Source organism: Haliaeetus leucocephalus, unplaced genomic scaffold (assembly GCF_000737465.1).
Source record: "Haliaeetus leucocephalus isolate CR32 unplaced genomic scaffold, Haliaeetus_leucocephalus-4.0 Scaffold2, whole genome shotgun sequence".
Lineage (NCBI taxonomy): Eukaryota > Metazoa > Chordata > Aves > Accipitriformes > Accipitridae > Haliaeetus > Haliaeetus leucocephalus.
The window spans coordinates 2071922-2085673 of record NW_010972438.1 but is presented as its reverse complement, the minus strand read 5'-3'; the positions used below and the strand labels follow the sequence as shown (position 1 = coordinate 2085673).

Genomic DNA, 13752 nt, shown 5'->3' with positions numbered 1-13752 from the left:
CGCCGCCGCTTCCCCTTCCCCTTCCCGCCGCCGCCCGGCGCCTCACACTGGGGCTCGCTGCTGCGGCGGGGCGGTGACGGCGGCGGGGCGGCGGTGGGCGACGAGTACGAGCGGCGTTACAGCGGAGCCTTCCCGCCGCAGCTGCGGGCCCGGTTGCGCGACGCCGCCCGCGGTATGTTCGTCTTCGGCTACGACAGCTACATGCGGCACGCCTTCCCCAGGGACGAGCTCGACCCCCTCCACTGCCGCGGACGCGGACCCGACCGCCACGACCCGTGAGTCGCCGCGGGGGGCGGGGGGGGGGTGTGAAGTGGCCGGCGGGGCCTGAGGCCGGGTTTTTCTCTTCCCCAGCTCCAACCTCAACATCAACGACGTGCTGGGAAACTACTCGCTGACGCTGATCGACGCCCTGGACACGCTGGCGGTGAGCCCGGGGAGCGGCGGGGGGGAAGGTCCGGAGCCGGCCCGGGCCGTGAGGTATTCGCCACGTCTTAGCTGGGAGTCAGTTTGCCGTCCCTGTGAGGAAAACTGCGGTCTCTGCGGCCGAGCTTTGCTCGACGGGAGCCGCGGCTTCGGTGTAAGGGGCTGGGGGGAGGTTCGGGTGGGCAGCTGGAAGGAGCGAACTAAATTTTGTACCTGAGTTTAAAGGTGCGTTAACGCAGCCGGGGTCTTCTGCTCGTCGAACTCCGAAGGAGGTGTCTTAGGAGGATAGGGACGTTAATGCTGAAGTCAGCCGAGGAGAGGCTTTGAGAGACGAGGAGCCCCAAATGCCCTTGAACGTCCGTGAGTCCTGTTTGCTCTCTTGCCTTGGTCCGGCTGTTAGCGGCGAAACGGGCGCCTGTTGCATTTCGCCGGGTGGTTTATTCCCAACCCCGCTGTGGGAAACCGGGAGTCAAAGCTCACTCTCAGGCACAGAGCTGGGCTTAGAAGGGCTGTGACCCTGCAGGTCTCAGCTGTGGGATGGTTGGATTGAGGAGGGAGTGTGGTCATGAGCTGTCACCTTGACAGCGGGCAGCGTGCTGGAATGGGCTTTGAAGGAAGGAGCTAAAGGGGAAAAAGAGGATGTAGTGCAGCATTAATTTATTCAGTGTTCTCTTGAAGATGGGCCTTGCTAGGTTCATTTGCCCTGGTACTGAGCAACACTGATCTTGTCCCTTGCCCTGAGGTTGAACTTGCAAACACAGAAGATCTGGTATCTTGAACTGGTTCCATATAAAAAAGACAAAAAAAGACAAAAAAAGCTAGTGGAGCTGAAGAAGAGGGGTACTTGGCAGAGAAACCTGGTGAGAGGTTGAAGGAAGAAAGTTTCAAACTGGAGGGAGTTACTCCACAGTGTTTTTCAAGGACCAGCCATGAATCTAGTGCTGTTTAGTCTTTGTGTGTTAACGTTGTTAATGCAAAAAGTGCTGATGTTTCACGCAGAGCTGCTGATAGAGATGAATTCCCAATATGAAGAGTAGGTGAGATGACATTGTGAGGAACCAGTTAAAATTGTAATGAACTTCAGCAATATGAAGGTCTAATAGTTTGTAAGTGAGAGGTTATGAAACATTTCACTTCGGAGGAGAAGGTGGTGCTGGGTGTATGCTAGCTAACAGCTGGATCATGAGCTAGCAGTGTTACACATGCAAGGAAGGACAAGTGTACTTGGAGACATACCAGCAGAGATTTCCAGGAGACATAGAGGAAATTTTGGAGATCTTCCCCAAGGCTCAGGTGAGATCTCTTAGGGGATACCGCTGTCACACAGGAAGGGTCACAGGACACACATGGGTTGCTGAGAGATATGTCAGGAGGAGAGTTCATCTCATTCAGGATGACTGTAAGATCTCTGATTGTTTTGCTTGGCAGAGAGGGCCTGACTGACGCATAAATCTGCATAAAGAGTGGTGAAAGGAAGGAGGGGAAAAAAGCTGTAAAGCTGCTTCTCGCCTGCTAAAATAGACCATCCTATGCATTTCTGGTAAAATTTGAAGATAATGTGAGAAGCAGCTCCATTTGATGTTAGTACCGGTAGTATGGTATCATGGAGAAGAGCCCCTTCCTTGAACTCCTTATGCATATTTAGAGACCCCTTAGGCTTCATTAGTCTCATTTTTGCAGCCGGGGCGGATTCTTAGCCTTCTGGAGTGTTGGGGCTCATCGATGCACTGGATCTTGTGCAGAAGGTGGTGTGTGCAAGGACTGTATGTGTGCTTCGGGTTATAAAATACTTCCTATTGCTACAATGGAATTGCAGCTCTGTGGTGAGGAGGTCTCAGCTGTTTAACTGAACATGGCAGTTATGAACAGAACTGAAAGCAGGAAGTGAGGGAAACCTTGGTTTTAACTGAAACAACAGTTACGGATCCATGCTACGTGGCTGATGGCGTGTTGGCTTAAACAGTTACCTTCCTGTCCTCGTTTGCCAGTGGTTCAGTGTCCTATCCATACCTTTTGGGGCAGTACATAACTTTTTTTTCTCAAACATAAAACTTGTGGTTCTGAGTCTCCTGTGTTTTGGAAGCTTGTGCACAGAGAAAGCCTATTTTGCTCTTCATCTGCTCAGATCAAGTGTGTGAATGCTTTCCCCCGTAAGTCTGGGTAATGCAAAGGGCAGGCTAGCTGGCACATGGTGCTTTGACGGTTCAAGAGGTAGGTAGGTTCCCTGTACACCCAGCCTTATCATGAACTTAGGCAAGTGGGAACCTGTGTTTTCCTTCCACATTCCTGCTTCCTTGAAGCTGGGGCTGAATTTACGTCTGTCTCTGGGTATAGTGGAAATCAATTGCTAAGGTATACCTATAGAAAACTGGCACGAGGGAACTCCTGGGCATGGCGTGCAGTGTTGAGTCAAAAGCCCGGAGGGTTGGACTCCCTGGTCAAATAAACGTCAAATCAGACTTCATTCTTCTGCATGTTGTGTTACCTTTTAAGCTAAACTTAACTCTTAAACTGATAGTGTAAGCAGTTAAAACACTCAGTGTGCTAGATCTTAAAGAGTTTTTAGACTCCTGCTCTAAGAGATCACCCACAAGGCTGATGTTGGGCGTGGAAGAGCACGTGAATGCATAGATTAGTAAAACAGTCAAAAATATATCTTTGTGGATTTCCCTGTTTTAACATATTTTTTTAAAAATGAACTTTTACATGTCACTAGGATGGGTAACTCTCTGGAAAGTCTTTTTAGCAGGAGTTGAAGTACTGCGTTCTGTATCTAGTTAAGATGACTCTTGGTCTAAAGTGTGAACTTGCTGTTCTCTTCCCCAACCCTCTTCTGAAGCAAAATTAGACAAAATAGATTTGTTTTTATGTAAAAGGTAATGGGAAACTCCTCAGAATTCCAGAAAGCAGTGAAGTTGGTGATTGACACCGTTTCATTTGATAAAGACTCAACGGTCCAAGTTTTTGAGGCAACAATCAGGTACGTTGCTCTAAGTTTCTGTCTTTAAAACAGTAACAAGGTTAAAGACTTGGGCGTATACGGGAGCACCAAAGTAAAATCACTGATAAGGATGTCTTTGGTAGGCTTTATTCCATAATTGTTGCTCGAGTAAGTTGTTTTTTAACCTTTTATGAAAATATTCCATCCTTTCATAATTAAAACAATTTTAATGAGTGACATGTGACTTGAAGCAGTGATTCAATGGTAGTCTCAGCTGTCTTTGGCTTGCGGACTGCTACTTTTTTGTTGTTGCTCTTGCAGCGGAGACTCAGATCTGTGCACAGCAAACAGCCCTGCTGACAGGTTTCCCTTGTTTTGGATTTCTTCCATGGACCTTCTTGCTTTCACTTTCATTTTAGATGAAAAACAGGCCCATCTGTCTTGGAGATGAGTTTAAGATGCTGCCTGATTTTAAATGGCTTCATTTTCTGAACGTCTTAAACAGTGTTTATATTCAGTTGCTGCTCTAACTTCACTCATAAATAGACTTGGTATGTTGCAAGGAGCTGCCGGGTTAGGTAGATTTCGCAGAACCGGATTTTGGGATTACTGTGCTTGGCAAGCAACATGACTTCCTAGATGTTTTCACTACTGGTGGGGAAAAAAGCAGATCTCTTTCTGTAGCACCTGTAAGGTACACAAAGTAATACTTCTGTTAAACATGATACTGGTAAGGGTTTAGCTGAAGAACTAGGTTCAGATCAGATTTAAAAACTGAAGATCTTTTCCTTTTCCTGTAGGGTTTTGGGAAGCCTGCTTTCTGCCCACATAATAATTACAGATACCAAACAGCCTTTTGGTGATATGACCATTAAGGATTACGACAATGAACTGTTGCATATGGCTCGGGACCTAGCAGTGAGACTACTTCCAGCCTTTGAGAACACCAAAACTGGAATTCCCTATCCTCGGGTAAGTGAGCACACCAATGCAGTGGGGAAATAATCTATAAGTAGTAATTCACCTGTCCTACAACTCAAATTCTGCGCCCTCTGTGTGCCTTCATACCTGCACTTGGGGTATTGAACCTGCTCTAAGTTACATTAAAATGGTGTGGGGGGGAAACTGCACTAAGTTATGGTGACATGGACGATATGTAAGTTACTCCTTAAGCCTAGTAAATGTTTTCTTTAGGCTGTTTTTTCACTCTCTGTATATTGTTCTGTACGGGTCAGTAGTCATTTGTTTCTGTGCTGTTTGGCTGTCCCGCTCTGCGCTTTCTTCCTACATATCGTGCAGCAACAAACAATGCTGTCATTAAGAAGGTTAATAAGAAATACTGTAAAGGCAAATAGCCTGGGAAGGTGACTTTATTGGTGACTTGGTACTAAGATAATTGTGATAAAATAAACCGCATCTAAAATATTTGTCATACTGGGCTTGGATTTTGTAATTTTCTTGAATACTGCTCAGCTGAGAACTTGAGAATACTGCGGTATTCTTGAATACTGCATCCTCTCGTTTTAAGCGGATGCAGTTCGCAAGGAGAAGGATGTCAGTTCTGGTGGAATAACTCTAAACTGTAAAACTAATTAGCACTTGCCTGACTACTTTTAATTTCTGGGGACAGCAACACTGCTTTTCCTCCAGACCTGATAGGCTCTAGAAGCGTAAACTTTCACTTCTGTTCAAAGTCTGGGAATCCCGTGGCAGGTGGTGTAACTTCCCTTCAGCATTTTGTTCCGTGGGGAAGTTGAGGAGCATTCACTGAGGAAACTCTTGTTTTCAACAGCACTAAATGAGGGGAAGCAGTACTTGCATCGCCCTTGGAAGAACCTGAATGTGTAGTAGAAGTGGTGAACAAGTGGACTGAAATTTGGAAGGATTAGCAAGTATAAGAGTAGCAAAATTAGGATTGCCCACCTTGAGCACAATGTTAGGAAGTTGGAAGATGAATTTCAGGAATTCTTCAGGAAAGCTTTTTGACCAAGCAGTGATACGCTGGCTTTCTAACTATATACACATTGCATGCTACATATTACAAAAACTAATTAAAAAGGCTTTATAATAAATGTAAGACTGCAGATGTGAGAGCACAGCTGTATGAGGCGCAGCCTGCCTTCTTTCTGTTAGCACTCTCTCTACCTGCTTCACAGGTCAATCTGAAGAACGGGGTACCCCCAGACAGCAATAATGAAACTTGTACTGCGGGAGCCGGTTCCTTGCTGGTGGAGTTTGGTATCCTTAGCAGGCTGCTTGGTGATTCCACATTTGAATGGGTAGCCAGGAGAGCTGTCAAAGCACTCTGGAGTCTCAGGAGCAATAACACTGGACTGCTAGGTAATCTCGTCAGAGGTGATGCTATACTGAGTGGCTCCATGTTTTAACCTACCTCAGTCTCCTGTAGCAGAATGCCATCATGCTACAGGTTTCTTTCACATAACGTAAACTTTGTTGATCTGCTTCTTCTGTAGCTGTTAAGTCATGCTCTCCTTGCGTACTTGTGGTTTGTGTTGACCAAATGGCACTTTGCAATTTTGTAAGAAACATGGAGCATCTGAATGAACTTCTTAGGGCACAGGTTTCCAAAGACAAATTTTTCATGAAGCTGGGAAATGAAACCCATTAATATAATTTAGATTGGCAGATGACTAAAAGGTACTTAAAATAACTGCATGTGTGTGCTAGTTCCTTGGATGAATGCCCTGTAACACTTTATTTTGATAGTAATCTTTGATCATTCCACCTTAAGACTTTCTGAAGATGTAATATTTCCAACTTCTGCTTCTCGATTGTTTTTCTCTGATGTACTTGGCAAATTTGGACTAAACTTTTTGTCTGTTCTGAAAGGAAATGTTGTGAATATTCAAACTGGCCATTGGGTTGGAAAGCAAAGCGGCTTGGGAGCAGGGTCAGATTCATTCTATGAATACCTTCTGAAGTCTTACATCCTCTTTGGAGAAAAGGAAGATTTGGAGATGTTCAATGATGCTTATCGGAACATTCAGAACCACTTAAGAAGAGGGTATGTTATTTACTCATATGTGTATCAATTCTGTAAGTAATGAGTACTCAAGCAAGATATGAGAGATAGTATAGTGTTTTGTGTCACGCTCTAGAAAATCTGTGTTCTGTTTTTTTCTTTAAAAAGCAAAAAAAAATGGTAGTTACCATGGAAATAAATTTTAACGTTCCCTTCACTCCTTACTCAACTGATCTGAATAGCACTATTGGTGCAAAGAAGCTAAACAGGTTACCGTCCGAGTTGGTAAATGTTAGGCTGAGAGGAGGCTGTAGAACTACAGAGGAAATGTATTAAATTGGCTGGTTTAGTACTTCTTAAGGCCTGATCTTACCTAGCATGACTTTTTGGTAGAGATTCTGCTGACATAACTTAAGGATATGGTGTACATACCTCTATGAATTAATTTTTCTGAGAGCATGACTGGTGTTTTGATTCATTTCAAAATGGCTTTGAGCCTAGCACAACAAATCTGTGGCTCATTCTCTTTGCTGGTGGCAGTGCTGTAAAATGAAACATGCATTGTGTTCTTCTAAAATAGTGAATGTTTACACATGCTTATTGTTACTTGGCAGTCGAGAAGCTTGCAATGAAGGTGAAGGTGACCCTCCTTTGTACGTTAATGTAAACATGTTCACAGGACAGCTGATGAACACTTGGATTGACTCTCTGCAAGCTTTTTTTCCTGGACTACAGGTAAACTTTCATTCTGTTAAAGAGCGAACAACACAGTAGAGGAGTGTTAGAAAGGCTCATTCTAATCCTAGGCCGTGTATAAGTTTAAGCATCTCTTCTGAGATGAGCTTCAACCTGCAGGTTTACATCTGGCTGCTCTGATAAGAGAGTCTTAGGGAGGTTCAGCTTCTGCCTCAGCATAACAGTATTGGAAGGCCTGACCTCCTCTCTATTAGATTTGAGGTACTGCTTAACTTTTCTCATTTAACCTCAGCATTTCTATACCACGCTGTGAGGCTGAGCTCCACTGAAGCTTTTAGTGTGAAGGAGTTAATACATTATCTTTGTTTTTTGTGAGTTGTTTCGTTGGTTTTTTTTTTTTCAGTCTCCCCTTACGAGGGGAGTGTTTTATTATATGGCATGTTCTTATACTGAGCGGAAAGCAATTTGCTGGCTTGCAGTATTAAGCGTGCATGTTTACGGCTGTTGTTGTGCCTAGGTATTGATAGGAGATGTGGAAGATGCTATTTGTCTCCATGCTTTTTATTATGCCATATGGAAACGATACGGAGCTCTCCCAGAAAGATACAACTGGCAATTGCAAGCACCGGATGTTCCCTTTTATCCACTGAGGCCAGAATTAGTGGAGTCCACATATCTTCTTTATCAGGTACCTGACTTTTCTCAGCTTACAGCTGTTTTTGTTTTGGCGAAAATGGTTTTGTTCAGAAAGTTACTTTTTCTACCCCTGGCCTGCTAAAATTTGGTGCCTCTGGATCTGACTGTTCTTATACGTAGGTCTCTGTCTAGGCACTAGATTGTTATGCAATGTAGTTGCTATGTTGTTTGCTTAAAAAATAGCCTTTTTTATAAGACAGACAAAAATGAGACTAAACAACCTTTTGAAAAAATAGCTGGCAGATTTTTACAAGGTAGAGACTTGTGACTTCTTAATAGAAATCGTTGAAGTAAATGTAATAGCTTTCCTTGCTATATTGTCTAGGCACAGTCTCCAGCTGGCAGAAGATACAGTAATCTAAAATAGCTTTCTGGCTGCAAGAAAGCTATCAAGGAGTTTGAATTTACTACAAGTTTTATTAGGATTTGCACTAAAGCAAATGTGAAAAGCTTGCACAGAGTGATCTAAGTCATGTTCCTATAAAGATAGGTTTACTCTAACGCACCAGAATCTGACACTAGTAGGCCTTTCTTTTAAGTGTTATTTTTACCAGATTTTGAAGTTGCTGACTCTAACTCTTGTCTGTCTTCCTTATTTAGGCCACAAAGAACCCATTTTACCTTCATGTGGGAATGGATATTCTGCAGAGTTTGGAAAAATACACAAAAGCAAAGTCAGTCTTCCATGTTCTTTGTCTTCTCTCACTGCTATATGCATATATTTTATTATATAAATATTGTATAGAATCCAATCTGCCGAATGTAGGTAAACCAGAAAACCCAACCCTCCATGAAAGCCACAAGTGAAGATTTATATATTGAGCAATTCTTTCTTTCTCATCTGAAAATGAAATTATGGTACAGTGACAACTTTATGCCTTCAGAATTTTATAACTACCTTTCAAAATGCCTTGTTGATGATCAGTTGCTAACAACTGGTAAAATTAGTAGCTTTTTTTTTTTTTCCTGTGGCTCCTGCAAGAGTATTTCTAACCTCATGGGCCTGTGGTATTTAACTAAACTGGAAGGATGGCCTCTAAGATAGATGCTGTTGCATATTGGCTTTCATCTCAAGACAGTAACAGTGAATCCTGACTGTAATACTGAGTATCTGAACTTCTTGCAAGACTCAGAGGGAAGATATTGAATTTTTATTCAACTATTGGTATTTACTGATTTTCTAGAGAAGTCTGTACTAACCATAGGGCAGTATAAAACAGCGCCATTCTGCAGTTAAGTGAGAATCAGATGCTGTATAGGGGGTTGACTGAAAGAATTACAAGTGTGCTGTGTGACAGCTTGCAACTTTGTCATTTGTTAAGTGGTGGTGGGAGGGAAGAGTAGGTAGCTTGGGAACAAACCTTTGCATGAGACCAGGCTTCCAGACCTGGGTTTTTCATGTGCTCAGTATAGGGTAATTACCTGTTTTGTGCAGGGTGCCTTGAGAGTATCTTGCTTCTTTGAGAGACATTTAATAAATCTGCATGATGGAATAGATGAACCAATGATTACAATCTCATCAGAATACCAGACGCCAATAACCAGTGCTTACTTGTAAAAGAGACTTGTTTTATTTTAACTTCAGACCATTCCAATTGTCACTAGGGATGAAGTTAAGGAATATCTAGGGAGCGCTTCAAGATCAGAAAGCGTGGGAACTAAACCCGAATTAATCTTAAATCTTGCAGGTGTGGTTATGCCACGTTGCACCACGTTGTAGAGAAGACAAAGGAAGATCGAATGGAGAGCTTTTTTCTCAGTGAAACATGTAAATATTTGTACCTGGTACGTATATGTTCTTCACTTCAAAGATACTCTCTTGCATGCACTGTGCACAAACACGGCACAGCGAGGGGGCAGGACGTTGTTAATTAGAAACTCTGCTGTGCTCTGGGGAAGAGGGGTTTAGGTATTGAAGTGTATCAGACAGTGCGCTCTTCTTCTTTCTTTGATCCCACCCCAGTCTTGGGGGTTTGGGCAGCTGCCTGAGCGTGGTGTCCTGAACCAGTGCTGGAGAGCTGGTAACTCTTATGGGGAGAAGCTAGAAAGGAGAGGGAGTAAAACTTGAAGGAACCTACTGCTCAGCTCTGAGCTAAATTGCTGCTTGTAGCCATTTTGCCTGCTTCGCAGCAGCCTCTGATTTCTCCCCATCAGGCTTTGGCAGTCACAGGAGAAAGCATTTGAGCTGACACTGCTTGAGCTACTGTTCTCAATCTCCTTTAGTGTAGAAAAACAAATAAATCTGTGACTGAATGGAAACAGTGGATGCCAGCCTAGCGATGCCTGCATAGTGCAGCTTAGAAAAATAAGGGCAGTTTAAGTTGTGTCAGAAGTTTTTCTTTTGCTCTCCACTTTTTAACTGTTAAAATAAATCCCTTGCATTAAAACTATTTATTTCCATTTGCTCTAACAGTAGTAACCCATTTAGCACCAAAAGGTAATGCTTTTTGTGTGATCCTTCAAATGCATGAGTGTCTGCTTTTTAACTTACTGTTGATGGGACATGAAGAATGTTGCACACATACTTTAGCTGTCTCTCCCATCTCTTGTTTAGTTGTTTGATGAAGAGAATCCAGTGCATAAATCTGGAAATAAGTATATGTTTACTACTGAGGGGCATATCGTGTCTGTGGATGAACGGTTTCGTAACTCACTGTGGCAAGACATCCTCCCTGGAGAAGAGGACAGCGCAGAAAAAATTAAACCTAATGAATTAAAGGCAGTCAACTTCAGCTCTAATGTAAGGAATACATAGACTGTTCCTGGTTGCGTTGCTGGCGAAGGGCTGTATGTTGAGCTGGGTTAGTCAGTAGAAAAAGAGCCATTTGGAAGTGTTACTTTATTGCTCTGCAGTGTTTCCTTTATAAATGTCAAATATCTGAGAAGCTCCCTTGTGAAAAACACTTTCAGTAGTAGAATGAATGGATTAGGATAATGTGAGAGCAATTATGCTGAAGGTGAAACCTGTGTCCTCTTTTAAGTATTTTGCAGCAATTAGTTTGTTCTTTGTTAATTTATTTCCAATTATTTTTGCCTTCCCATTTTCTTTGCCCTTAAAATTTTCCAGTGTTGCTGTGATGGGGAAAGAGAAAAGCAGAGGGCCATTTAAACAAAGCTTTTTTTCCTCAGATTGTTTTGAGGCACGTAATGGTGACCTTTTTTAGCTAGTCATCAACTGAGTACAGAGCTATGGATCCAGTGCCTATCACCAACCAAAATATGTTCTTAATACAGAAAATTTTTTTAAAAAAATCTCTGCTAGTAGGTTCTAGCATGGTTCCTTTCCTCCTCCCCCCCAGTCCTGCAGAAAAAGAGCATTATCTTAAAAGACATTCACAGTTGTCATAGTGAAGGAAGTCTCAGTTGAATAACAAGTTGCAGCAGTTAGGCGTGTATTTGGAAGCTTGCAGCCTGCACTAAGGAAACGCTGTTCATTTATGTGGTTTGTGCTGTAAGTTTGCAAAGAGTGAGGGAGAGGTGGGACCAAAAGTGCTGTTGGGTACAATTTTCTGTACTGGGAGGAAATCTATTGTTACTGATGCTGAAATACCTGCTAGATTACAGAGGGTATGGGATTACCTGTTTTCGTATTTGAGTTCTTAAAAATATTCTCATTTTGTTAACAGTGTAACAGAGTTCCTGATGAGAGGAGATACTTACTGCCATTGAAGAGTAACTACATGAGACAGATTGATCGAATGGTGGGCTTGATCTGAATGGTTCTTCAGAGTAACTTTTATTGTATGTCAGGAGGAGCATGGAATTTGGCTGTAGACATTCCCCTCCTCTTCAGCTACACGCCTGCATATGCTGAGTCACTTGGGTATCCCCCATGCTTGTTAGTTTTCAATTATGGACACGAAGGGAGATCAAGTGCTCTTAGGAGTTCTGTCTTCGGAACTGTGGTAACTCCATGTGCCACCTGAACAGAGATTTCTTGTTTTAGGACTTCCTATGAAAAATGTTGTTGCAAATGAAGGCTGAATATACTTAAAAAAAAAAAAAAAAATTGGCGTGTGCCACTTAGCTACCTCTTTGTAGCTGTATTACAAATGTCCCTTTAGAAAAGGGTCTAGTATTTAATTTGAAATGATCTTGGGATTGGAGAAGGAATGGGAAAGTGCAATTTCTCACACCGAGTTTAATCATTGAATTATTCTGACTAGCAATACACAACCTTAAGTACTACTCAGGTAGGAACCCACTGGTAATGGGTTTTGCTGAAACAAAACCGCTCTATCTAGAATAGTATCTTGAAAAGATAACTCCTGATCATATAAAAAGCTATCAGTATAGTCGTGATATCCCTCATATATGCAGTTGTATAGAACTGCACGGTCGTAAGAGCCTGTGGCTGCAGAAACCAGTAATAAAACAAATTGGGTGCCTTTTTTTGTAAGGGAATGGAGGGGAGGGAGGGAGGGGGAAATTGCAAAGCCACTTGGCTGCCAAAGCAGCTAACTTTATATAGCTTAGCTGAGCAGAAGTTCCAAAAGTTTTGTTATTTGTCATGTTTCTAGTGCCTTTTCAGGAGAGATGCTGCTAAGAACTGGTGTAACAGTACATGAAGAACAAACTGTTCACATTCCTGAGAGCATTAATGTGTTGGTGCCTTACATTTTCTTCACTAGCAGGAAGAACTGAGCTTGCTTGGGAAGATGGATAAAGTATTTCTGATTAGCTGGTTACAAAATACAGTGGATCCCAAAGTAACTTAAAAGAGTAACTTGCATGTGAGATGACTTCTCTGTTTTTAAGATACTGGAAGAATATCAACTTCTGTGCCCATCCCAAAGAGCATTTCTAGGCTGGATTTATTCTCTCTGTCAGTGCAGTTAGTAAAGGAGCTGCCTCTGCATCACCCTGGGGATGGAGTTAGTAAGAGTTCTGAGCCTGCAGTATGCTGGCTTTCCTCAGCCACAGGACAGTTCGGTACATGCCACCGTAACAGGGTCATGGCTGCAGCAGCTATCGATGCTGACTGTAGTGCTATACTGTACCTGTAAGCTGTGCCTTCTGCTTACAGTGAGGAATGGTGAGAACCTGCTGTTGCTTCATCCCACCATCCTGAAAGGCAGTTCAGATATGTTTGAGGAACAACTGTCTATGAGCTTTCAGGAAGAAAGTGGTTAAAGTCAGGCAGGGCTGTAGAGGGATGAAAACAAACTGAGGCCAAAACAACTTACTCTAAATATAACAGGGTGGTTGGGGTTTTTTTCAGTGGCTCTCCATTGCTTACATGCTTCTTACTTTTGACTATAGTTGAAGTAGTTGAATGATGTTACTGTTGGGTTAATTATTTTTAAATTAAGGCTTAAATGTAAGGGCAAACTTGATCTGCTGTATTTTTACCTTCTTGTGACAACATCGGTTTTCATAAACCATATGTTGCAACTCAAAACTTTTCTAATAAATATGAAGTTAGTGCTGAAAAGGTTATTGTTTGAATCTTTTAGTATACAGATGCATCTCAGGGACTTCGTTGTAGAATCTTGTATTCCATGGTAGTTGGATCTTGCATTCAGGCAAAAAAAAAAAAAAAATCCTGTCATCTTAGTCTTACTGTGTGTGTTTTAACAGGGGGGAGGATTGGAGGGGAGAGAGGGAAATATGTTAAGATTTCCCAAAACATTGCAATAGAATTGGTTGCCTTGATGTTTGAGGCAGCTGGCAATTCTGACTCCTATAGAATTGGCTTTGCAAACCTATTACTGGAAGGTCTTAATTGCCTATTTTAAAGCAAAACATAAATTCAAGGTGTTATGGTCCAAAGAGGTATTGGGAGAGGTTCAAGGTATAGCTTCCTAGCCAGTAAATGTTGTTTGGGCATGCAGGTATGCTTCAGTTTGTAAACATGTAAAGAAGGGAAGGAGGATGCGTAAAGGGAGTGCTTCCCGCTGACCGAGGGAGGCAGAAAGCAAAGACATCTGGGCTTTCTGAAATGCTGCTGCTGGGCCAGATCTTCTAATGGTGGCTCTGAAATGAGAAGTGCTTAGTAGTGTGGAAGCCAAAT

The 13752-nt window shown here is 42.6% G+C and overlaps 1 protein-coding gene across 1 annotated transcript; it reads left to right on the top strand.

Moving 5' to 3' along the window:
• Positions 1–21: 21 nt before the first annotated feature.
• Positions 22–11731, top strand: EDEM1 (ER degradation enhancer, mannosidase alpha-like 1; the record flags this gene model as incomplete). The annotated part of the gene is made up of 12 exons (XM_010573159.1): positions 22–275; positions 352–424; positions 3300–3403; positions 4165–4336; positions 5521–5704; positions 6215–6389; positions 6962–7082; positions 7561–7731; positions 8340–8413; positions 9428–9524; positions 10294–10479; positions 11366–11731. Coding segments are annotated over 12 exons (1701 nt in total), but the record flags the coding sequence as incomplete, so codon positions are not given.
• Between the last annotated feature and the right edge of the window lie 2021 nt (positions 11732–13752).